The following is a 27,332-nucleotide window of genomic DNA, read 5'->3' as shown; positions in this document are numbered from 1 at the left end:
GAGGAGCGCACGGATCGCGTTCGCTACACGAGCCAGGCCCTTTCGTTCCTGCACTACCACCTCCTCCTGTGTGGAGGTGTGAGTAAGGGTATAGAGGTGTGTGTGTAGGTGTTTAGGTGTATAGAGGTGTGTGTGTAGGTGTGTGTGAGTGTATAGAGGTGTGTGTAGGTGTTTAGGTGTATAGAGGTGTGTGTGTAGGTGTTTAGGTGTATAGAGGTGTGTGTAGGTGTGTGTAAGTGTATAGAGGTGTGTGTGTGTAGGTGTATAGAGGTGTGTGTGTGTTGGAAACATTTAGGCTGGCCTGCCTACGATCCATCCTGGGTTTAACCAGGCTGGATTGTGTGAGGAGCTCACAAATCCTTGAAAGATCTGGGCAAAGTCCCATCGGTGAGCTCCTCCGGTAGGCAAGGCTGCGTTGGCTGGGTCATGTAGCCCGCATGCCCAGCTACCGCATGCCTAAACAGCTTTTGTTCGGCCGGTTCGAGGGGGCTAAAACACGGGCTAGAGAAGAGATGGAGTGATGTGGTACAGGAGGACGTAGAGCTGAGTGGACTTGCCGATGACTGGTACCAGTAGTGTCAAGATCGGCCTCAGTGGAGGAGGCTCGTGAAGGACGCTACTGGGCAGTTGGAGGCAGTCGCCCTCCAACAACAACGGAGGGCGGAGGAGCGACACTCACAGCAACGAGCAGAGCGCCGGGTTGCTAAAGCACAGCAAGTTGGTACGGTAGGGGGCACAGGTGGTGCATCAGCCAGTCATCTCGGTCATCTCGGTCAGTCGACCCGTGGCACCTGCTGGGTCTGCCCCGTGACCTCCTGCCAGCGGGCGTTCGACACTTCACGTGGCCTCAAGGTGCACTTGGCCTGGCACAAGCGTCGTGGTGACGTCACCGCCACTTAGTGGCGAATGGCGGTTGTTGTTGCATAGGTGTGTATGTGTAGGTGTGTAAGTGTGTAGAGGTGTGTGTGTGTAGGTGTGTGTAAGTGTATAGAGGTGTGTGTGTAGGTGTGTGTAAGTGTATAGAGGTGTGTGTAGGTGTGTGTGAGTGTATAGAGGTGTGTGTAGGTGTGTGTAAGTGTATAGAGGTGTGTGTGTAGGTGTAAGTGTATAGAGGTGTGTGTGTGTAGGTGTGTAAGTGTGTAGAGGTGTGTGTGTAGGTGTGTGTAAGTGTGTATAGGTGTGTGTGTGTAAGTGTACGGAGGTGTTCGGGGAGTAACCCTGGCAGCGTAACGCTGCTGGCGTCTCGTGCTGCCGCCTGTACCGCGCCTTGTCCACCTGAGGGCATCGCCTACCCACGGGTTGTGTGGCGTCAGGGTGAGAAGTGGAGGGTGGGGGGAGGGGTCCAGGGAAGGGGGGGGGCTGCTGCTGCAGCGCTCAGCAAGGGGTCGTGCTTGGTGCACCACTGCCAATTCTTTATTGCATCGATCTATCTCATTCTTTGTCTCTGCTTTTATTTCCTTGCGCCCGAGTATGCACCGCTACTTGTGGTACCCTCTCTGTACTCATTGGAGAGCCACGTCCAAACCACTAAATCTTCTTGTTTCTTGTGTGAAGCCCTCTCCAATATTTTATTTGATTTCTGCAAAAGGGCTGCTGCCATGACTGTGGAATGGTTGTCACGATTGACTTAAAATGTCGCGGTTCGATCTCCCAGCCTGGCCTTGAAAACATTGACCAGGATTCTTACAATTCCCTGTTTTTGTCCACCCACAGTCCATCGGTGGGTCGAGTGCAGTGGGCTAAATGGCGAGTACTCCCACCTCTTTCAAGACGTATGGTCAGTGTGGAAAAGTTGGCCAAAAAATACCCACCGGATCAGCACTCTAGACCTCCCTCTAGTGGGGGTTCTTTCACCAGCAGTTGCATGAGCAAGTAATTGCAGGGCTGCACCATTAACCTCACGTGTACAACAATCATCTGGTTTCCGTGCATTTCAGAACTCCTTGATCCAGACCCCAGCATCCCAGTGGTGCAGGCTCAGTGCTCTGCATCGGTGTTACCATTGCGCCGTTGCATCTCTGCAACCACGTGCCACCCGTTGCCGCGTGTAACGTCGCTGCACCCTGTGCACCGCACGTGTCAACAGCCCCTGCCGCTGCTCCGCCGGGACACCGGCTTGATCCTGACGATGTCTCAGGAGCAGGCCGCCTGCCTCCTGGCCAACGCCTTCTTCTGCACGTTCCCCCGGAGCAACGCCACCGGGACCCGGAGCGAGGACTCTGCCTGCCCCGACATCAACGTCAACAGGTGCAGCAGCAGCAGCCCATCACTGTGCATTACACACCGAACACCGTGTGTCATGCAGTACACACACACAGATGCCATGCTCTTTCTATGTAGAGTATTTCTTGCTGTATATGTAGCGTCGGAAATGCAAAGCACACACCACACTGTATGCTTACCTGTAGTTGCAGGCACGAGTCTGCAGGGGGTGCCACCCTGAGTTAGAGAGAGAACCGGGACCGTTGAGAGGCCGAGTCCCCCCCCCCCGACCCCAGGTGAGGGGTTGGGGGGTTATTCCAGAGCCACCTGGAAGGTTCCAGAAAGGGGGCAGTACCGGGGGTGGAGAGTCCCCGAGGTGGGTAAAAAAGACGGACCCCAGGACGGCCCGAGGCAGTGCTCTGAAGACGAAGAATGAAGACCGGCTAGGCAAGGACCCTGGGACCCTGGGACCCGGGACCCGACGTCCTTTAATGGGCCGGGGCCGAGCACGGACCAGTGGTCGAGACCCGCACCTTGGCTGGGTCGGGTCAGCATAGCCTCCCCTAGGCCACCCTTAGTCGGAGGACTCAGAGCCCGTAGCCCCAGTGATAGGGCACGTTAGCCCGGAGGCCATACCTCCCCAAGTAGTGGGAGTAAAAGGGGCTTCTGTTATAAGATTTAAATAAACAGTGTTGCCTCTAAGCTACGTCTCCAGTCTCCGTGGGAACCCACTACATATACACAAGAAATGCTGTTCTACACATAACGGCCATGCCATGTTTCAGTTCAAAGTAACGCTGCAGTACGTGCACAGGCTATGCTCCTTTACACATACTCTGTATTATACGGCACACACTTTCATGGTGCTGTGTACACGGTATATGATGCGTTACACATAGGCCATGCTGTATTATAAACTCCGTTCAAAGTATCAGTTTATCCGTAGCCAATGCCACTGTACAAAGACAAAAATCCCCCTCATAGCCTTAACAGATTTTGAGGCAAGTGGTGTTAGTGAGCACCTAATGAGGACTGGCACAGTACACAGGGGAGTGGGTGGCCAACACCATGCCCAGCCGCATTTGTCTCCCTCGTGGTGATGTGTACACACTGCATCAGGTACTCATTTGAGGTTGAGTCGACCATGGGGAGGCCCAGGACCGGTTCAGATATTTCCCACTGTTATACCGGTAGGAACAACAGGTTCCACACTGCCCACCAGGGATTATTTGTCTGTCGTGCATATGGGGAGGGGAGGGTGGGGGTGGGAGGGGTGGGGCTGGGTGGAGAGGGGAGGGTGGGGAGGGGCTGGGGGAGGGGAGGGTGGGGAGGGGCTGGGGGAGGAGGGGAGGGGCTGGATGGGGAGGGTGGGGCTGGGTGGGGGGTGGGAGGGGTGGGGCTGGGTGGGGAGGGGCTGGTCACCCCGTGGTGCCCTTATAAAACTCAACGTTTAACCTACACACTACACTATACACGACACGATAAACTACACCAGGGGTCCTCAAACTACGGCCCGCGGGCCACATGCGGCCCACCGAGGACATTTATCCGGCCCATGGTCACTAATTGGGCTGCGGTGGTGGGCACTCATTGGGCTGCGGTGGCGAGCACTGATTTGGCTGCGCTGGCGAGCACTGATTGAGCTGCGGCGGTGAGCACTGATTGAGCTGCGGCGGTGGGCACTCATTGGGCTGCGCTGGTGAATGGTTCAATGGGCCAATTGACTGGACTTGCCCCCCAGGCCTAAGGCTGCCAGCCCTCCCCTGGCTGTACTTGACTGGCTCTCCCTCCCTCAGCTCACTCACTTGCCCCTCGGCTCCACTCCCAGTGATATTCCTGTGTGCTGAGTAAATGATAGAGGGGTAATAACAGAGTGATCTCTGATCTCTGGAGGGGCTGCCTGCTGTTTTCCCGTGCTGGTCAGTGACAGACAGCCGAGGAGTAGGAAACCCAATTTAAATGACAGTAAGTGCATTTATATTCTGATTGCTATTCAGTTGTATGAGGTTATATGTTGTATGTTGTGTAAGCCCCGGTTCATACTGTTGCGATCTCTGAGCAGTGCGAGTTCAGCCATATGCTTGTATGGCTGAACTTGCATTAGATTCGGAAGAAAAAAGGCACATGTGCCTTCTTTTTTCCTGCAGTGGAATCGGATCGCATGGGTCTTCTCCCCCATGCGATCAGATTCCTATGCGAGTTCGCAGATCGCACTGCGATCTGTGAACAAAACTGCAGGTGTAATTAACTTTTTAATGGCACCCGCACCAGTGTGAGCCTGGGGTAAAAGCGGAGTTCCCCCAATCAGACAGCATTGATGGGCAGTGCAGTCTGTATGTCTCTGTGTGGGCAAAGTTATTGCTGGTATATTGTTTTTGTAGCGCTGTATATGTATATTGGTATTTTACTAATAGCAATTTTGACTCCCTTGGAAACAATGATGTCAAGAAAGAGAAAAATTGACTCGGAGTGTAGGATATTCAAAGAACAGTGGACTTATGATTACTTTTTCATGCAGTACAAGGAAAGAGCTGTGTGTCTGATATGCCAGAACATAGTGTCTGTGTTCAAAGAATACAATTTACGTCGACACTATGAAACTCAACATAAAGATAAATATGATTGGTCGGAGAAGTGAAAAAAGATAAAATATTAAAACTGAAAAATACACACTACAATGACAATAGTTTAAAGTTTAAACTATTGTCATTGTAGTGTGTATTTAATGTGGCGCTGCACTCTGATGTTTTAGGAGAAAACATTTATTAAAAAGTCTATTTAATTAAGTAGAACGTGTTGTCTATATTTATTTAAAGTTGCGCATTTTGATGTGACGTCACATTTATCAACCCCACCCCCCCCAATCGTCACACATGTCTGACCCCCCCCCCCCAGGTGCGTGACGTCATTTATGGACGGCCCCCGAGTCCCCTGCCTCTGAGAGTTCCCAGCGGCTTGAACAAAAAACCTTCAACCTCGACAGACAACGCGAGACCACTACCACCTCTGCCACCGCCTCCTGTCAGCACTGTACTGGCCTGCGTGCGGAACTTCTTCCGCACCGTACGTAGCTAGTCCGAGGTGCTAATTTAGGATCCCTCTCCAACTTCCACCTCTTCGCTGCCCCCCCCCCCTAGGGCAGACGTTGACAGCGGGCACGGGCTACGGAGCATGGATCTTGTGCAGGAGAAATGTCGAATGTGCGTGGGGAGCGTCAGCGCAGCACGCGGACACGGCGAGTCCAAGGTGCACGCACACCACAGGCGGCGCAGGCGAGACCCCAGCAAGTCTGGACTTGCGCGAGAAAAATAATAAAATTATCATCTAAATCACTCAACACGAATTGGTTAACGCTTGTCACTGATAATCCAGAGTGACGCCTCGCGTGTCGCGAGGCGTCGTTGTTGTGTTTGTTACCCGGGCATGGCAGCTGCGCGTATTGCGCGTCGTGTTGTGTGTGTGTTAGTCTGTAAGTTCGTTGTGAATGTTGTGGATTTGCTCTCCAGCACACAACCGGTTAGTGCGGTGCTCGTCACGAATTGGCCACGTTCTGTTTACGTGACAAACCCCTTCCTCGTTGGCTGTGTCGGGTGGTGGCGGGTTTAACGACACATTTGTATTTACGCGATTTAACCCAAAACACGTGTAGTATGTAACTGTGTATGTATCTGTGTATGTATGTATCTATGCATGTATGTGTGTATGGAACTGTGATTAGATCTATGTACCCGTGTATGTATGTTGTATGTATGTATTTGTGTGTCTAACTGTGTGAGTAACTGTGTATGTAACTGTGTATGTATCTGTGTATGTATCTGTATATGTAACTGTGTATGTAACTGTGTGTGTATGTTGTATGTATGTTGTATGTATGTATCTGTGTGTGTAAGTTGAACTTCTTCCGCACCGTACGTGGCCACGCGTGGTGATCGCGGGCGAGGCCGAGCGACGCGAGAGGGGTGAGGGGGGGGGGCAGCTGCGGGTCGCCCCCCCCCCGCGCCCTGGGGGCTCCGTCACCGCCACCGCCGCCCTGGGGGCTCCGCGCGGGCGGCGCCAGGAGGAGGAGGAGGCGCCGCGTGATACACAAGTCGCCGCGTGTCCCCGTGGTGAGCGCCGGGAAGGGCCGTCACGTGGCAGTGGCGCCTACGAACGAACCTCCAGCTCACCAGGGGCCATGTCACCGCCGTCTCTCGCCTCCACCGCCTCCACCGCCGCCGATATAAACGCGGCAGTGACGAGTCAGACGGCGGCAGTCATCGCAAGGGACGATTGGGACATCCCCGACGCGAGCTCGGCACGAGATCCGTCTTCGTCGTGGTCATCCTGCACGTGGTGCCGAGGGGCTGCTGCTGCTGCTGGGAGCGCGTCGCGTGCAGGTGCCCGCGTGAGCTCGCCCGGGGGGAGTTGTCGGCACGACGACCCGAGGCGCAGCCCGAGCCGAGCGGTGACAATGGGTCTCCTTGCGTCGCGAGTGGCGTCGCTGCTGGGCGGAATGTTCACTCAGCAAGCGCGCGTGCTGCTGCTGGGTTTGGACGCGGCCGGGAAAACCAGCATCCTGTACAAGCTCAAGCTCGACGAATCCGTGGTGACCATCCCGACCATCGGCTTCAACGTGGAGACCGTGCAGCCCATCAGGAACGTCACCTTCACCGTGTGGGACGTGGGCGGCCAGCAGAAGATCCGCGCTCTCTGGAGGCACTACTTCCAGAACACGGACGGGCTCCTCTTCGTGCTGGACAGCGCGGACCGGGAGCGCTTCCCGGAGGCTCCCGCGGAGCTGGACGCCATCCTGGACAGCCCCGAGATGACGCGGGTGCCCTTCGTGCTCCTCGCCAACAAGCAGGACCTCCCGCGGGCAGCGGCCACAGCGGAGGTGGCGGAGGCGGTGAAGGCGGTGAAGACGCGGCACGGGCGCGAGTGGCTGGTGCAGGGCTGCTGCGCCCGCACCGGAGAGGGCCTCCTGGAGGGCGTGGGGCAGCTCTCCCGCTTCATCAGCAACTCCAGAGCCTCCTCGGGGACAAAGTGAGCTCGGCTCGGCAGCAGCAGCGGCAGCAGCGGCGGCGGTGTCACTCCAAGGCGGCGTCTCTCGTGCACGTGGGGGGGGGGGGGGGGCTTCGAGTTGTGTCCACTGGTCACGAATTCACTCGAGTGAACGCCGTCATTCAAACAAACAGCTCGCTGTGTGTGCCTCTGCATGTGTGGATGTCTCTTGGTGCGCTGTTGCTCTGGTTGTCCCTCGGGGCTGCCCAGAAGTATATCTTTCCCTGTGTGTCTTCTCTGTGTATGTACCTCGTGTCTGTTCACGAGTCCCTGTCCTCTGTTTTCACGTTGGCATGTTCAGCCCAGATGATGAACACGAGAGATTTAGCAGTCTTTTGAAATACGTGGTCAACCAGGTGAGTGTCTAACTGTGTTGTTGGCCGACTGGTTTGCATCACGTGATGGTTCCAAGGTCTGTTGAGTTTCTCGTCTCCCATCTTCTTGTTGCATTTGCTTATGTGTAGTTTGCCGTTCTCTGTGTGCCATGTACGTGGTGTCCCCCTGTGTGTTCCCTCGCTATATGTTTCACCCCATTTCCACCTGATGATGAGCGCTTGTGTTGCGTTCAAAACGTCGTGATTCATTTAAATTTTTTTAATTTACATTTTATTTTATTTCTACATACGTGTCTTTACCGGAAAAAAACCAATGCGTGAAACAGCTTGTTGTGAAAGACTCAATGCAGAGATCGCTGGGTTTGGTCTTCCACGAAGCTGCTCACGGTCCACCCTCAACCGCATCAACTGCACAAACCACGGCAGTAGATGCGGACACCCTGATGCACAAATGTTAAATTAGAAACTCTCCAGGAGCCTGCGACTGTGGCCATCCAGAACAGACCGTGCAACGTGTAACGACGCAATGCCCGGTCCACAAACACGACGGAGACGTCGCAGCGATACACTCACTACCACTGCTTCTTCTCACGCGGTGATCTGGGCTTGCCCACCTGGATTTGACTTCAGTCGTCTGCTGTGCACCTGCATCAGCAGCCACACGAACGAAGCAGCAGCAGAAGAGAACGCGGTCGCGTCCACGTGCACGCGCCCCGCGACTGCGCGTGCCTCTCGCTGCGAGGGAACATCCGCATCGTCTTCAACTGCGGACTGGAGTTTCACATTCGACGGCGGCTGTCGCTCTGTGATTCCACACTGGGGGGCAAACGCCTCCCCCGAGTTGATTCCGTTCCGCGCTTTCCTTGCAGCCGTCGCGTCGCGGCCTCCGGATGCTTTGGGTTCATCTCGTCATCTCGACGGGTCATCTTTGACCGCTCGTGGTTTAGATATAAATATGTGAATGGCATCTGTAAATTAAAAGGGGCGCAATCTGTGCAAGTTCTTTTCATTGAAGGCACTTTAATGGCTCGTCTCATTTTCAGAAATTCTTTTATAGACCAAACAACATTGTATAATCTTAATTTTAAGTTTTCGTGACTGCAGGAATCCATACTCTTTGGTTCTTTCGGTAAAGTCACGTAGGTAGAAATAAAATACAATTTTAAATTAAATAAATTTGTATTTCTACCTACGTGACTTTACCGAAAGAACCAAAACATTGTATAACATCTGTAGATAATTGTAGCATTTGTCGTTCCCGTCTTTCATACAAATGAGATTGTTTGACCATAATGGTTAAATTCATCAACGTAATATTGATTTAAAGCTTTCGTGACTGCAGGGATTCATCTTCTTGGTTCTTTCGGTAAAGTCACGTAGAAGGGAAGTAATAAAATAATCAAAATAAAACATAATAAAATTATTCTCACGACGTTTCGGCCACAACGCAAGCAGCCGTCCTCAGGTGAAAACCAGGTCCGTCGAGGCGACAGAGTCTGAATGAAACAGCACACGAGCTTGGAGCATATATATAAGCTGGGCGCCTTGACAAAGGAATTTGCATATCAAGAGGAATTTAGCATATTTATGGGAAATGCAGGAATGTGATTAGTACTACATATGCATGTGCATTATGCAGGATTAACAGCATCAAAGGGAGCTGCAGTTGCTGCTGCAGCTCTTCCTCTTGATATGCAAATTCCTTTGTCAAGGCGCCCAGCTTATATATATGCTCCAAGCTCGTGTGCTGTTTCATTCAGACTGTCGCCTCGACGGACCTGGTTTTCACCTGAGGACGGCTGCTTGCGTTGTGGCCGAAACGTCGTGAGAATAATTTTATTATGTTTAATTTTTATTATTTTATTACTTCCCTTCTACGTGACTTTACCGAAAGAACCAAGAAGATTCATCAACGTACTCAATTTTGGTACCGTTTGTGTTCACATGTTCTCGTAAACTGTCGTCAATTTGTTCCTAGCTTTGCACTGCTCGATAAAATCTTTGATAAAATGTAAAATCTACTTTTGTTATATGAAAACCAGGACAATGTAATCAGCGCAATGTAAATGTGTAAATTGTTTAGGGTTGATATTCTCTCTGAATTCGTTACCACGATGGTGATGCGGCGTTACCTTCACTGCTCGTGTTATTCAGTCACAGATTATTTACATTCCTCGTTGTTTAAGACTCGCTAACTACGGATGGTGTATACAGGACATATCATCGAATGCCTTGTGGTATAAATCTATGACAGCTTGATCAATGTATTTGCCGTACGCATTGTAATTAGTTATTTGATTGAAGGTGGCCTGATGTTGATGATTTCATGAATTGTTTGTTTAGTCGGTTTGTTGTCTAATATATCAGATTTTCATTGAATAATGTTGATAAATATGTTGTAGATGCACGAACCGAGGCTGATAGTCGAATGATTATATTCTTAAGATCCAATCGCCACGTTTGTGCAATAAAATAGTTTGGGATCAGACAGTGTCGTTACCGTTAGATGTTCTCGGATTGTGCGACCTAATTTACATCTTGCTTCAAGCAGTTCTTCTTGACTCGAGTTGAAGATTGTTGCCCGAGTTTTCATCTTCGGACGATTGCACGATTTAACGTGCCTATTAACGATGTAAAAGTATCCCTAGACGCAGCTGATGATACAACTACTGGCTCCACAGAAGCAAATGAAACGTGTTACTGCATTTTAAAGCCTTAACATTCACCACTTATCATTTAATTTTTCATTTCTTTGGTATAGCCCTGTGAGCCATGCGGCTCTTAAGTCGGGTGCAACCGCAACAAACAAAATATGAACAGAGAAAAGAAACATCCTCGATAAACCAGCAAATCTTCCAAAAAAAACGTATTACAACCCTGTGGGCACAAATCACAGTGTGATGCAAGTCAAACAACAAACAACCATAAGACAATTTAGATTAACCATATGTTTTCTAAATCACCAAAATAAAGCTATAAAAACAATGTAACAGTAACCATAGGAACTGTGATTCTTAATTTAACAATAAACGATATACATAACATGTACGACCGAACTTGTAGCCATAGCTGGCAGCATGACACTCCTTGTGTATGATGTGTGAGTCAGCATATGATGAGTTAGTGTATGATGTGTGAGTGAGTCAGTGAGAGTGTGAGTGAGTGTATGATGAGTGAGTCAACGTATGATGAGTGAGTGTATGATGAGTGAATTGTGTATGATGAGTGAATGGGTCAGTGGTTGTGTGAGTGAGTGTAAGATGTATGACTGAGTCAGTGTATGTTGAGTGACTGAGTCAGTGTAAGATGAGAGAGTGAGTCAGTGAGAGTGTGAGTGAGTGTATAATGAGTGAGTCAACGTATGATGAGTGAGTGTATGATGAGTGAATTGTGTATGATCAGTGAATGGGTCAGTGGTTGTGTGAGTGTAAGATGTATGACTGAGTCAGTGTATGTTGTGTGAGTGAGTCAGTGTAAGATGAGTGAGTATCACAGCCTCCTTCCCGCCATCACGGCCTCCTCTCCTCGGCTCCGTCGGCTCCCTCGGCTCCATCAGCACCTCCAGCCTGCGACTGCCGAAGATATGGGGATGACGAACCAGGAGCCGTCCTGCAAACCTCAAGGATCAGAGCCATCATTTTTATGGCGTCATCGTGTCGTGAGCTCCGTCAAGCGTCTTGAGTGAAGGCGCTGTCCATTTCATTCGTTCATCGCGCAGGGCTCGGGGAAAGGACCTCTTGCGACTCGCAGCGTTCCCATGAACTGCTTCTTGCCGCCCGAACACCGCTGTTCATTAGATGCTTAGAAACGTGATGTCTTTGTATTATTACACGCTTTTATTTAACTCACTCTGTCTGTTGTTGTTGTCGTATCCTAAAATCTTGTAACTGAATTTTAACCCACTTCCCAATGTGGTATCGACTGCAAAACTTGGTATATTTATGTCATACTGATGACAATACTATATTCTATCATAAAAAAGATAAAAAATATATATTTGTAAACATAATTTTTTATATGTTATGTTTCGGCTTGGGTCTCATTGTCCACGCTCAACTGATGTTGGCTGTAAATCAGCACGGCCCCTGACGTGATGGCAAGCTTCGGGGCCACGTCCTGGAGTCGTGGAGTTCTGCCATTACGAATACGGTACATTTCATTAAAGCGTGTTTTTAAAAAAGTACTTTTAAATATTACTTATTACCTCAACGGTTAGAAATGGGTGGAGCAGTGGGCGTAGTGGTTAGCGCACTGTTGTCTGAACCTGGCCACATGAGTTGGATTCCTGGGCACGACTAACATGACCAGCGTGGTGAAGTATGATCACAACCTTTAATGACTGATAGGGAATGTGGTGGTCTTCAGCCGGCAGTCCCGCGGGACGAAACTTTTTTACTTTTCTAACTTATTACATAACATGTATTTGATTAAGTTATGTTTATTCATTTCAATGGCCAGTAATAAGAGGCACACGTTATTACCAAGTGTGAATCATTATCCAATTTAGCTCATAGCTGCTCACCAATGATATTCTAAAGTTGACAATGTTTATTAAAAAAGTCTGAAGTGTTCAAAAATAATATCAGTCTATTAACACTTCAGACTGTTTGATAAAACAGTCTACTTGTTTTTTTCTTCATTCACCACTTGAATTTAAAACGGGGACACGCAGTGTGGTGTCAGGGAGTGAGCTCACTTCCCAGGTCACTCGAGCGAACGAGGGGCCGTCCATAAATGACGTCACGCGATTTTGGACGATTTTTGACCCCCACCCTCGTCACGCGGCGTCACGAAAAGTCAGACCCCCCCCCCCCTTAAATATGACGTCACAAAGCTCTGCCCCCCCCCCCAAAATAAAACACGCTTCAAATCGCTTTAAAGTTTAGAGAGTTACGTGTTTAGAGGTTGTTGGATGTTGAATGGTTTAGATGGTTAGTAGTTGAGGTTATAAGGGTATGTGTTTAGGGGTTTAGAGGTATCGGGGTTTCAAGGGTTAGTGATTTACAGTGTTAGGTGTTTAGTGGCTTGAGAGTTGAGGGTTTAACACCGAGACTTTCACAACTAATATTGTCCATAATAAAGTTTTTTTTGGGTTAGTCTCCAACACTAAATGGCACTTTTTGTTGATGTGACAAATTTTACTAATTGGCTGTTTCGGGTGGTGGTTGGTTTAACGACACGTTTATATTTACATAATCTAACAAAAAAAAACCTTTATGGGTTTAGAGGGTTCCGGGTGTAGTGGATTATGTGTTTAGAGGGTTAGCATTTTAGGGGCATAGGTGTTTTAAGGGTTAGGCGTCTAGAGGGTTCGTTTTTTAGAGGGTAGAGGTTTAAATGTGTTGGGATTAGGTTAGAAGATGAATCCCTGCAGTCACGAAAGCTTTAAATCGAAAATTAGGTTACAGATTTAGGGTTTTAGAATGTTAGGGTTTTGAGGGTTAGGGTTTTAGAGGTTGAGGATTTAGGAGGTTATGAGTTCAGAGGGTTAGGGGTCTAGAGGGTTAGTTCTTTAGAGGGTTGTGGTTTAGATTGGTTGGTATTTAGAATGTTAGGGATTTAGGGTTTTAGAAGGTTAGGGTTTCAAGGTTTAGAGGGTTAGGGATTCAGAGGGTTTGGTTTTTAATGGCTTAGACGGTTAGGGTTAAAAGAATAAGGGGTTTAGAGAGTGAGGGTTTTGGTGGGTTAGGGTTTTAAGGGTAAAGGGGTTGAGGGTTAGGGGTATAGGAATTTAGAGGGTTAGGGGTTGAGATGGTTAGAGTTTTGGGGGTTTAGAGGTTAAGCTTTTAGAGGGCGAGGGGTTTAAAGATTAGGGTTGTAACAGTAAAGGGGTTGAGAGGGTTAGCAGTTTAGATGGTTATGGATTTAGATAGTTAGGGGTTTAGAAGTTTAGAGGGTTTTAATTGTTCGATGTTTAGTGGTTAAGGTCTCTGTGCGAGTCCAACATGTTTGTATGAGTCTATGGTAAGATAAAAAGAGTTCAGTTTAATTTGTATATTTCGAAACAATTTGTTTACCTTTCCTGTGATGTTTTTGTATTGTATTTTTGTTGTTATTTTCTGACCCACCCGATTGGACGTCTGTGAAAACAGATCGTTATAGCTTATCAGATTCCTCCAGTATAAATAAATATTCAAATTCAAATTCTATTGACCTCTGTGCGAATCTATGGATTTCTGTGTGAGTTTTTGGGCCTTTGAGAATATGGATCTCTGTGTGAGGCTCTGGGTCTCTGTGCATGTCTATCGGTCTCTGTATGGGGTCGCTGTGTGAGTCTGAGTGTCTGTAGGAATGTATGGGTCTCTGTTGGAGTCTATGGGTTTCTGGGTATGGTTGTTTGTGCGAGTCTTACATGCACAAATTTAACTTAAAATGGCCATTGAGGGTTGCGGAATCCAAGTTGAATATTAAGTTCCCTGCAGTGCAAGCCAGCTCTCTAGTCGTGTCATCAAACAGCCCCTTTAATTCTTTATAATAATAAAATAGACTTAGTCCAGGAAATCCACACTGAGTCACAGTCGGGTCCTGAATTGTTTTTTTACATTTTCGACGAATGAATGATGAGTTCTTACACAAGTGGGGGAAACCGGAGCACCTGGAGAAAACCCGGGGGGCAGCACTTTAAACCGTACAGGCAAAGATGGCGATTATCCCACTTTCTGTACTGCCTTCTCCTGGCCAGCCAGCCAGGAGGAGGCACCTCGATGCCCACGGAAAGGGGGTTTCACAACATTCACTGTGTGATCCACTCACCCTTGCTGCCTTCCACTGCTGGATTACAGGCTTGCAACACCACCGCCTGGCGAATAATAGTAATAATTAAAAGTTTTATAGCGCGCACAAGAACGACTCAGAGGCATGAGGAACCACAGCCGTGCAGGAAGGAAGCCACGTGGTGAGCCAGTACCAACAATTGTCCAAGCTCTGCGGTCCTCTATGGAGGCATTATGCGCTAATTAATGACGAGTGTTTATACCAGTGGGGGAAACCGGAGTACCCGGAGAAAACCCATGCGTGCGAGGGTGAAACACTCTATCCCTGTACAGGTGAAGATGGCGATTAGTCCACTTGCTCTACTGCCTTCTCCTGGCGAGTCAGGTTATGGCACCTCGACGCCCACGGGAAGGTGATTTGCCAACATCATTGTGCGGTGATTCACCAACCCTCGCTACCTTCCACAGTGCTGGATTAGAGACGTGCACTACCAACACCAGGCGAATGATAACAATAATAATAACTTTCTACTTCTAACTTGATAACAATAGGCGAAAAATAACAACAGGCAAATGAAACGACAGGCGAATGAGAACAGTAATTATTATTTCCACTTAGAACTTGATAACAATAATTATTTCTACTTTTAACGAAATAACAATTATTTCTTCTTATAACGTGATTACAACAATAATAACTATTTCTACTTTTAACTTGACAACAGGCGAATGATAACCGGCAAATGATAAAAACAGGCAGCACATCTACGCCTCTACATAAGGAACGAAACAGGTGAATGTCTCCACAAATCTGGCTGTCGCCTGATGAAGCTAGTTGTAATTACTGGCGAAACGTCGTACTCAGATTGTAAATGTTGAGGCTTGACTCTCCAACACACCGTGTGCTGTACTAGTTACAAATTGGCATGTTCTGACAATCCTTACTAGTTGGCTGTGTCGGGTGGTGGTGGGTTTAAACGACACATTTAAATATTTACGCGATCTAACCCAAAAAAGAAACCTCTATTATGGATGATATTGGTCGCGAAAGTCTACGTGTTAAACAAACCCGAAGGAATCAGAGAAAAATCGACGTGACCACGAGAGAAGATGCAAACTCCAAATATAGACATCAGGGTTGGGGTCAAACCTACGAATTCCAATATACCAGTTTAACACGTCGGCTTTCGCGAGGGGGTTTGCATCTCGCTCTGTGGTGCCTCATTATCTGACTCACCCAACCACTAAACTACTAAAGCCACCCACACACTCACTCACCCACTCACTATGCCACCCACTCACCTTGCCACCCACACTCACTCACCCTCTCACAAACCCACTCACCCTGCCACCCACTCAACCGCTAACTCACTCGCTCAAGCACACACTCAGCCACTCAAGAGCTTACCTGTGCACCCACCTACACACCCACTCATTAACTCAACGACCCACCCACCAACCCACTCACTCACTCACTCTAGACTCCACTCACCCACCCACTCACCTATTCACTCCCCCACTCACACACCCACCCACTCTCTAACTCACACACTCACCCACCAACCCAACCACACACTCAATCAATCACCCACCAACCACTCACCCACCCAATAAACGAAAACTGAACTATTTCTCATTGTACCAGCTAAGGCCCACAGAGCTATATAGATCTTTTTCAAAAGCGACCTTGTTACAAATTACAGGTAAACAAAGTGGCTTATCACATATACAAATCCTCTGAATGCAAATTTATTCTCAATGCAAAAACCCAGAGGACCCGGAGAAAAATCCACGTGACCACAGGGAGAAGATGCAAACTCGAAATATGCAGGCGGCAGGGTCGGGATCAATTCCATGACCTCCTGTATACTATGCAAGCTATTTAACATCTCACCACCATGGTGCCCCATTCTCTGACTCACTCACCCACCCACTCGCACACTAACTTCCCCACTCAACCTCCTACACTAACTTACTCACCCACCTACCAGCCACTCACCCAAACACCCACCCATTCACCTACTGACTCGCACCACTTACTCAAATACCCATACACTCACACAATGACCCAGCCACTGACTCGAACACCCACCAACTTACCCACCCAACCCCCATTCAACCACCCAACCACCAACCCACCCATTCACTCACTCACCCACTCGCCCACGAAACAAAAACTAAACTGTTTTTATTTTACCAGGTAAGGCCCACAGGGCTATATAGATCTTTTTCAAAAGCGACCTTGTTACAAATGACAGGTTAACTAAGTGGCTTATCACTTACACATGTGTGGTGGTCAAGGTTGACACCAAGGTTGACACAGGTCACACAGGTCACACAAGCTAGGGGAGAGGTACGTACCGGTCTGGACCGGCCCGGATTGACAGGGACGAGAGGTGGTTGGAACGGCTCTGAGGGGAGGGGGCTGGCGAGAGCCAGGGCCCGAGACATCCCCGTCCCTCAGAGAGAGGGGATATATAAGACGGCTCCCGGAGAGCGGAGGGGTCGATCGGAGGAGAAGCTGAAGGAGGAGAGCCGGAGATCCTGGACCCCCAAGCCTCAAGGATGCCGCCCCGCTGGAACTGAGTGGGCTGAGTAGCTGTAGGCTAGGGAAGAGAGTAGCTTAGCTAGTAGCTGTAGGCTAGGGAAGAGAGTAGCTGAGTAGCTGTAGGCTAGGGAAGAGAGTAGCTGAGTAGCTGTAGGCTAGGGAAGAGAAGTAGCTGAGTAGCTGTAGGCTAGGGAAGAGAGTAGCTGAGTAGCTGTAGGCTAGGGAAGAGAGTAGCTGAGTAGCTGTAGGCTAGGGAAGAGAGTAGCTGAGTAGCTGTAGGCTAGGGAAGAGAGACTGAGTAGCTGAGCTATGAAGAGAGTAGCTGTAGGCTAGGGAAGAGAGTAGCTGAGTAGCTGTAGGCTAGGGAAGAGAGTAGCTGAGTAGCTGTAGGCTAGGGAAGAGAGTAGCTGAGTAGCTGTAGGCTAGGGAAGAGAGTAGCTGAGTAGCTGTAGGCTAGGGAAGAGAGTAGCTGAGTAGCTGTAGGCTAGGGAAGAGAGTAGCTGAGTAGCTGTAGGCTAGGAAGAGAGTAGCTGAGTAGCTGTAGGCTAGGGAAGAGAGTAGCTGAGTAGCTGTAGGCTAGGGAAGAGAGTAGCTGAGTAGCTGTAGGCTAGGAAGAGAGTAGCTGAGTAGCTGTAGGCTAGGGAAGAGAGTAGCTGAGTAGCTGTAGGCTAGGGAAGAGAGTAGCTGAGTAGCTGTAGGCTAGGGAAGAGAGTAGCTGAGTAGCTGTAGGCTAGGGAAGAGAGTAGCTGAGTAGCTGTAGGCTAGGGAAGAGAGTAGCTGAGTAGCTGTAGGCTAGGGAAGAGAGTAGCTGAGTAGCTGTAGGCTAGGAAGAGAGTAGCTGAGTAGCTGTAGGCTAGGGAAGAGAGTAGCTGAGTAGCTGTAGGCTAGGGAAGAGAGTAGCTGAGTAGCTGTAGGCTAGGGAAGAGAGTAGCTGAGTAGCTGTAGGCTAGGGAAGAGAGTAGCTGAGTAGCTGTAGGCTAGGGAAGAGAGTAGCTGAGTAGCTGTAGGCTAGGGAAGAGAGTAGCTGAGTAGCTGTAGGCTAGGGAAGAGTAGCTGAGTAGCTGTAGGCTAGGAAGAGAGTAGCTGAGTAGCTGTAGGCTAGGGAAGAGAGTAGCTGAGTAGCTGGAGGCTAGGGAAGAGAGTAGCTGAGTAGCTGTAGGCTAGGGAAGAGAGTAGCTGAGTAGCTGTAGGCTAGGGAAGAGAGTAGCTGAGTAGCTGTAGGCTAGGGAAGAGAGTAGCTGAGTAGCTGTAGGCTAGGGAAGAGAGTAGCTGAGTAGCTGTAGGCTAGGGAAGAGAGTAGCTGAGTAGCTGTAGGCTAGGGAAGAGAGTAGCTGAGTAGCTGTAGGCTAGGGAAGAGAGTAGCTGAGTAGCTGTAGGCTAGGGAAGAGAGTAGCTGAGTAGCTGTAGGCTAGGGAAGAGAGTAGCTGAGTAGCTGTAGGCTAGGGAAGAGAGTAGCTGAGTAGCTGTAGGCTAGGGAAGAGAGTAGCTGAGTAGCTGTAGGCTAGGGAAGAGAGTAGCTGAGTAGCTGTAGGCTAGGGAAGAGAGTAGCTGAGTAGCTGTAGGCTAGGGAAGAGAGTAGCTGAGTAGCTGTAGGCTAGGGAAGAGAGTAGCTGAGTAGCTGTAGGCTAGGGAAGAGAGTAGCTGAGTAGCTGTAGGCTAGGGAAGAGAGTAGCTGAGTAGCTGTAGGCTAGGGAAGAGAGTAACAGAGTAGCTGGAGGCTAGGGAAGAGAGTAGCTGAGTAGCTGTAGGCTAGGGAAGAGAGTAGCTGAGTAGCTGTAGGCTAGGGAAGAGAGTAGCTGAGTAGCTGTAGGCTAGGGAAGAGAGTAGCTGAGTAGCTGTAGGCTAGGGAAGAGAGTAGCTGAGTAGCTGTAGGCTAGGGAAGAGAGTAGCTGAGTAGCTGTAGGCTAGGGAAGAGAGTAGCTGAGTAGCTGTAGGCTAGGGAAGAGAGTAACAGAGTAGCTGGAGGCTAGGGAAGGAGAGAAATGAGAATATAGCCGGAGGCTGTACCTCCCTAGGTTGTGTGTGTGGGACTGTTTCCCCAGTGAGTCCTGAGGACTAGTGTTATCGGAATAAAAGCGTGTGGCCTCTACGAAGTGTCGGTCTCATTCAAGAATACTACACATGCATTGCAGCCAAATCCTCTGAATGCAAGTTTATTCTCAATGCAGAGGGAAAACTCCGTGGACCTGGAACAAAAAATCCACACGACCACGAGGAGAACAAGCACAATCAAATATACTTGCGACAGGGTCGGGATCGAATCGACAACCTCCTGTATATTAGGTGAGGAAGTTACCATCTCACCACCGTGGCACCCCATTCTCCGACTCACTCACTCACTCAAACACCCACCCATTCACCTATTCACGCACACCACTTACTCAAATACCCACCCTCTCACTCAATAACCCATCCACTCACTCATGAACCCACTGAAGCACTCACCCATACAAAAACCCACTCACCCACTCACTCACCGACTCACTCACCCATGAAATCGCACACCCATCTTCTCAACCACTCAGCCAGCCACCCACTCAATCTCGTACCCACTAACTCTCTCACTTCCTCACCAACCTACCAACCTACCAACCCACCAGGGACGTGCGGTCAGGGGAGGCAGAGCCTCACCTGTCATACTCCAATGACAATAGTTTTAGGAAAATAAAAAAAAAAAGAGAATAATAAAATAAAAATTAAGATTTTTCCACTGATCTGTGTTATAAATGTCATTTCTGTACGATTCCAATCATTTTATAGTCAAAATTGCCAAATTTGCGGAGCTCCACTGCAAATACAGGAAGAGACGAGAGGCGAGGCAGCGACGAGCTCAGCCTCCCCTGATTGCGCAACCCCTCAGTAACTGGATGGAGCGCGGGCAATAAGCGCGTGCCTGCTACTATCTCAGTATGTCACCAATGTAATGTTGTAGACCCCTTCATTTCATGTCCTCGCCTTCCATACTCCAGGTAACTTATTTCACGTATGTGTATTAAGATATTTAGGCTCGCTGGTCTCGTCATGAAACTGCAATGAAAAAGCACCAGGGGAGGCAGCCATCACATTTGCATCACTGAGGAGGATGCGTCTAACACGCCCCCCTCCGTGAGGCCACGTCCCCCTGAGTGTGTGAATCTGGCTCTGACACAAGCCAGTGTCACCCCAGCCATTGACCTCACCACACATCACTGCAAACCACCCACCCATCTCCTCACTCAACCACCCACCCAGTCGATCATCCACCCACTAACACTCACCCACCCAACAACTCACTAACCCACCCAGCTCTCACTCACCGAGCCAGTCAATCTCTAACCCACCAACTCACTTTTAAACTGACTCTCTCAACTACAACTCACCCAGTCACTAACCCACTCACTCAATTTATAACCCACCCACTACCCACATAACCTGCTACCCACACACTCACTCATCCACAAATCCACTCACCCCCTCACTCATCCATCCACTCACATACTCACCCAGCCACTCACCTACTCACCCAGTCACATACACATCCATTCACCATGCCACCCACTCAATTTCTAACCCACTCACTCGCCCAACCACTCCCTCAGCAACTCACCCACTAACCACGTAATTATTCACCCACCCACCCACCACTCAACCACCCAATAATTCAACCACCAAAACATTCAACCACCCACTAACTCAACCACCCACTACCACCCCACTAACTCAACCACCGAGCAACTCACACTCACCCACTCACCCACTCACCCACCCACCCACGCACTCACCCGCCCACTCACCAACACACTAAACTAAATCTAAATTGTGGTTATTTTACCAGGTAAGGCCCACAGAGCTAAACATCTTTTCAGAAATTACCTGGTTAAAAATTATAGGTCAACGAAGTGGCTTATGACATGTATTGCAGCCAAATCCTATAAATGCTTGTTGATTTTAAATGTGGAGGGAAATATACAGGTGTCAGGGTCGGGATCAAACCCACAACCTTCTGCATACCAGGCGAAGTATTTAACATCTCGCCACCGTGGCGCCCCCACTGTCTGACTCTCCCACCCACTAACCCACACACTCACCCACTCACTCAATCACCCACTCACTCACTCAACTACTGAGCCATTCATACACTGACCCACTCACTAAGCCACCCACTCAATCACTAACCCACACTCATGCACCCAGCCACTCACTCACTCAGCGACTCACCTACGACGCATCAACCCATCCACTCACTCATCCACCCACGCACCCACCCACTCACGCACGCACCCACTCATCCACACAATAAACGAATATTTAATTGGTTTTCATTTTACTGGGTAAGGCCCTGATCTACAGATCTTTGTCGGAAGCCACCTCAGCACAAATGACAGTTCAATTAAGTGGTTTTTCACGTAGAATGTTATTGCAACCAAATTATATAACTGCATGTTCAAATGTGGAGGGACAACCTGGAGAAAATTCCACGCGACCACGGGGAGAACATAGAAACTCCAAATATCCAAGCGGAAGGGCTGGGATAAATCACCCACAATCTCTAACACACTCACTCACCTACTTCCTCAATCACTGACCCACACTCACAGACCCACCCAGTTAATCACCCACTCTATGTGTAGTCCTTAGCTCTTCTGGTAATGTGAGATATTCTTCCTCCCAGCAGTATTTTACCAGGTAAGGCCCACTGAGCTATAAAGATTGTTTTCAGAAGCATCCTCGCCACAAATGATAGTTCAACAAAGTCACTGTAAACATTTATTGCACCCAATTCCTGTTATTACATGTTTATAAATGTGGAGTGAAATATACAGGCGTCAGGGTCGGGATCGAACCCACAACATTCTGTATAGCAGGCGAGGTAGTTAACATCTTGCCACCGTGGCGCTCAATTCTTTGACTCACCCACTCAACTACTAAAGCCACCCACTAACCGACTCACAAACCCACTCACCCTGCCACGCACTCAATTTCTAACCCACTCACTAAACCACTCATCCACGCACCCACCTACACATGCACTCACCAACTCACTCACCCAACAACCCACCCACCAACTCACCCACCCACTCACTGACCAACTCACGCACCAACCCACCCACTCACACTGTGACCTACTCCATATCTAACCCAACAACTCACTCACCCAGCCCCTCACCTACTAACCTAACCACCCACCAACTCACTCACCCACCCACGCACTCAACCACCCACTCACCCAACTGTAAACTATTTTTTTTTTTACAAGGTAAGGCACACAGAGCTATACAGATCTTATTCAGAAGCAACGTGGCCACAAAAAACCCAGAGGTCTCGGAGAAAAATCCATGAACCACGAGGAGAACATGCATCTCCAAATATACAGGCATCAAGATCGAGACCGAACCCATAACCTCCTGTACAAACGGTAAGGTAGTTAACATCTCGCCACCATGGGGCTCCACTCTCTGACTCGCAGCCACCCCACTCACCTACCCATTCAGCCACATACCCATTCAGCCACATACCCACTCACCTACCCATTCAGCCACATACCCATTCAGCCACATACCCACTCACCTACCCATTCAGCCACATACCCATTCAGCCACATACCCACTCAACTACCCAATCAGCCACATACCCATTCAGCCCACATACCCATTCAGCCACATACACCATTCAGCCACATACCCACTCAGCCACATACCCACTCAGCCACATACCCACTCAGCCACATACCCCTCAGCCACATACCCATTCAGCCACATACCCATTCAGCCACATACCCATTCAGCCACATACCCACTCAGCCACATACCCACTCAGCCACATACCCACTCAGCCACATACCCACTCAGCACATACCCACTCAGCCACATACCCATTCAGCCACATACCCATTCAGCCACATACCCATTCAGCCACCTACCATCAGCCACATACCCATTCAGCCACATACCCATTCAGCCACATACCCATTCAGCCACATACCCACTCAGCCACATACCACTCAGCCACATACCATCAGCCACATACCCATTCAGCCACATACCCATTCAGCCACATACCCATTCAGCCACATACCCATCAGCCACATACCCCATTCAGCCATGCATCCCATTCAGCCACATACCCACTCAAAGACCCACACACCTGCTAACCACTTACCTACGCACCCACCTACACACCCACTCACTGACTCACTCACTCAACAATTCATTCACCCATCCACTCACCATTTCACTCCCCCAAATCGTACACCCACCCATCCACCCCACTCCATCTCTAACTCACACACTCACCAGTCCACCCACTCACCCAGCCACTTACCTACTCACCTACTCACCCTGCCACCTACTCGACCTGCAACAGACCTACCTACCCAACGAGCCACCTACCCCCTAAACTAAACTACTTTTTAAATCCTTTATATTAAGTTGCGTGCTTGCTTGCTTGCTTAGGACCGTGCAAATCTTTCGGTCGTTTTTTAACCCACTTCCCGTGATCCAATCGAGCTGACATTTTCCACACAGACTCGTTGTGCCAGACAATTATTGTTCGTGAAAAAAATGCCCAAAATTTTACACTTTTTAGGCAAAAAAAATTATTTTACATATATTCAAATAGAATGCATTCATGTCTTTGGCTGAACATCACAGTGCAAGAGCCCAGAGCGTAACCCCTCCACAGGCCGTGGCGGAGTAGCGCAGTTGGTAGCGCCCTCGCTTCCCATGCCAAAGGTCGCGGGATCGATCCCCGCGTCCTCCACAGGCGAATATATTTTTAAATCCTTTATATTAAGCTCGCTTGCTTGCTTAGGACCGTGCAAATCTTTCGCTCGTTTTTTAACCCACTTCCCGTGATCCAATCGAGCTGACATTTTCCACACAGACTCGTTGTGTGTGACAATTAATTTTTGTGAAAATTTTTTTCCAAAATTTTACACTGTTTAGGGAAAACAAATTAAATATTTAATTACCAATTGCTTAATACTGGCAGACAATCATCTGACCCATAGATTGCAGCCATCTCAAGCCAGAGGACGAGAGAACTCTAGCCGCCACGCATATAAAGGATTTAGAGTGAAAAACTTTGTTTTTACGGGTTTACTTGTTATTTCACCAGGTAAGGCCCATTGAGCTATATAGATCCTTTTCAGAATAGACCTGTGAACAAATTATAGATAAACGAAGTGGCTTATCACATAGACATTTATTGCAGCCAAATCCTCTAAACGCATGTTGATTCTAAATGCAGAGGGGAAAACCCGGAGGACCTGTAAGCAAAATCCACGCGACCATGTGTAGAACATGCAAACTCCAAATATACAGGCGACAGGGTCAGGATCGAATCCACAATCTCCTGTATACCAGGCGAGGCAGTGCACGTCTCACCACCTTGGCGCCTCACTCTCTGACTCACCCATCCAATCACTCACACGCTAACGTACCCACTCAACCTCCCACATCAACTCACCCACCCACTCGCTGACCCCACTCAGTCAACAACTCACCCACCCAACCACTCACTCCGTTAACCACTTTCTCACCCACCCACTCACCCTACGACCACTCACCAAGCTACACACTCACCTACCAACACACCCATTCACTCACTTGCTCACCCACCCACTTACTCACCCAACCACTAACTGACCAACTCACCCACCCACAAACTCACGAACAAAAAACACACCCACTCAACCCATCGCTCACCCAACCCCTCACTCGCCCACTTACTGAATCACCCACCCACGCACTCACCGACCTACCAACTCACTTCACCCACCCAATACTCCCTCACCGAGCCACTCAATCTCTAACCTACCTACTCACCCAACCACCCACTCACCCAACCACCCACTCAATCTCGAAACCACACACAAACCCTGCTACTGACTCAATCTCTTAACCAAAGCTCACAAACCCACCCATCCACTCACTCACCCAGTGACTAACCCACTCACTCGATTTCTAACCCATCCATTCACGCACTACCCACCTAACCTCCTACCCACACACACTCACCCACCCACACATCCATGCACCCACACACTCACCCACTCACTCAACCATCCACTCACTAACTCACCCAGCCGTGCACCTACTCACTCACCCACTTTCAGATCCACTCACCCTGCCACCTACTCAATTTATAATCCACCTACTCACCCACCAACCCAGCCAACCACCCGCCTACTCCCTCAGCCACTCAGCCACTCACCCACTACCACCGTAATTACTGACCCACCCACTAATTTAATCACCTACTAACGTAACAACCCACAAACTCAACCACTGAGTTACTCGAACTTACCCACTCACCAAGCCACCCACTAAATCTCAAACCCACACTGATGCACTCACCCACCCGCCCACTCAACAACACCCTTAACTAAATAAAAAAAAAATTCCCCAGGTAAGGCCCACTGAGCTATATAGATTGTTTTGAGAAGCAGGGTTTGGATCGAACCTACGAACTTAAAAATACCAGGCAAGATAGTTAACAATTTGCCAACATGGCACTCCACTCTCTGACTCTCCACACCACGATAACACACACTCAAACACCCACCCACTAACTCAACCATCCATTCATTCAACCACCGAGCCAAGCACACACTCACCCACTTACCAAGCCACCCACTCAATCTATAGCCCACACTCACTCACCCCAGCCACTGACCTACTACCAATCAAACTATTCTTAGGTTTTTTCGGTAAAGTCACGTGGTAAAAAAATGTAAATTAATAAAAGTAAAATAAAACACCCATCAAACATCGCACTCACTCATCCACTCACCCACCCAGCCACGTCCTCTGCACACTAAATGAAAATTACGCTTTTTTATTTTACCAGTAAGGCACTCGGCTATATAGATGTTTTTCAAAAACCATTTGACCACAAATATTCAACTCAATTAGGTGCTTTTCACGTATAAAGTTATAGCAGCCAAATTCTATAATTGCATGTTTTTAAATGTGGAGGGAGAACCCGGAGCACCTGGAGAAAATTCCACGCGACCATGCGGAGAACATGCAAATATACAGGTGTCAGGGTCGGGATCGACCTCACGACCTCCTGTATAAAAGGCGAGGTAGTTAACAGCTCGCCACCACGGCACTCCACCCACTCACCCATTCAAACACCCCACCAACCCACTCACAAAACCCACTCACCCTGCCACCCACTCAATCTTTAATCCACTCACTCAAACAATTTACTCACCGACTCACCTATTCAACTATTCACACACCCCACTCACACACCCACCATTCACCCACTCAACCTCTACCCTACCCACCAACGCACTCCACAACCCACCTACCCACTCACCCACCCAATAAACTAAACCATCTTTTTATTTACCAGATAAGGCTCAGAACTATATTTATATTTTCAGAAGTGACCTGGTTATCTGATTATCACGGAGACATTTATTGCAAGCCAAATCCTCTAAATGCATGTTGATCTTAAATCTGGAGAGAAAACCTGAGGACCCGGAGAAAATCCACACGACCACGGGGAGAACATGCCAACTCCAAATATACAGGTGGAAGGGATGGGATCGATTCACAAACTCCTGTATACTAGGTGAGGTAGTTACATCTCATCACCGTGGTGCCCCCACTCTTTGACTCACCCACCCACCCAATCACACACTAACAACTCACCTGCTCAACCTTCGATATTCACTCACCCACCCACTAACTGACCCACCCAACAATCTACTTACCCACCCACTAACCTATTCACTCAACTCCTCACTCACCACTCCCCCACACAATCACGCACTGACCTACCCACTAACTCACTCAGTCAGTCACTAATTCACCCCTCACTCAACCATCCACCCACTCATGCTACCATCCACTCACTTACTTATCCAGGCACTCACCTACTCACCCATTCTCACCCACACAATCACCTAGTTACCCACCCACTCAATCTCTAACCCACCAATTTACTCATCCACTCACCAACCCACCTCTCAGCCACTCCCTCACCCACTCACTCACTTCAAACTATTCACTCACTCACCCACCCACTAATTCACACAATCACCCACCACCCACTCAATCTCTAACACACTCACGCACCCACTCACCCACCGACTCACCCATTGACTCACCCACCAACTCACTCACAGACCCCCAGTTAATCACCCACTCTATGTGTAGTCCTCACCTCTTCCAGTATTGTGAGATATTCTTCCTCCCAGCGGTATCTTCACGACAACGCCCTGGGGGGTGGGCAAGCCTCTCAACGAGTCGGGCGAGCAGGGCAACAGCCTGGTCATGTTGGGTTCATAGCGCAGTGCGGCACACGCATACACACAAGCAGAACACACACATATTAACACAATAACAACAGTGGGAGCCACTCACGCGATAGGGATGGGCCGCATGGTCCACTCCAGCTCGATGTACGGCTTGCCCAGATACAATGTTAACTACCTCGTCTGGTATACAGGAGGTTGTCGGTTAGATCCCAACCCTGACAACTGTATATTTGGAGTTTGCA

General features: G+C 49.0%; 1 protein-coding gene and 1 long non-coding RNA gene across 2 annotated transcripts; one reads left to right on the top strand and one right to left on the bottom strand.

Moving 5' to 3' along the window:
* The first annotated feature begins 6,624 nt into the window (after positions 1–6,624).
* LOC133339904 (uncharacterized) lies at positions 6,625–7,234 on the top strand. The gene has a single exon (XM_061548024.1). The coding sequence runs from the start codon at positions 6,653–6,655 to the stop codon at positions 7,226–7,228; it is 576 nt and encodes a 191-aa protein (XP_061404008.1). The 5' UTR covers positions 6,625–6,652; the 3' UTR covers positions 7,229–7,234.
* Positions 7,235–10,257: 3,023 nt separating this feature from the next.
* LOC133339905 (uncharacterized) lies at positions 10,258–27,104 on the bottom strand. Its single transcript, XR_009754796.1, has 3 exons — positions 26,997–27,104; positions 14,331–14,376; positions 10,258–11,186 (listed from the first exon to the last, which is right to left on the bottom strand). It is a non-coding gene; the product is annotated as an uncharacterized LOC133339905 (long non-coding RNA).
* Positions 27,105–27,332: the final 228 nt, after the last annotated feature.

Source organism: Lethenteron reissneri, unplaced genomic scaffold (genome assembly GCF_015708825.2).
Source record: "Lethenteron reissneri isolate LAM-NWPU_2019-01 unplaced genomic scaffold, ASM1570882v1 scaffold_540, whole genome shotgun sequence".
Classification (NCBI taxonomy): Eukaryota; Metazoa; Chordata; class Hyperoartia; order Petromyzontiformes; family Petromyzontidae; genus Lethenteron; species Lethenteron reissneri.
This window is presented reverse-complemented; position numbering and strand designations above follow the sequence as displayed.

Excerpts from the sequence above, each read along its gene's own strand:
- LOC133339904 (XM_061548024.1), top strand. The coding sequence starts at position 6,653 with ATGGGTCTCCTTGCGTCGCGAGTGGCGTCGCTGCTGGGCGGAATGTTC.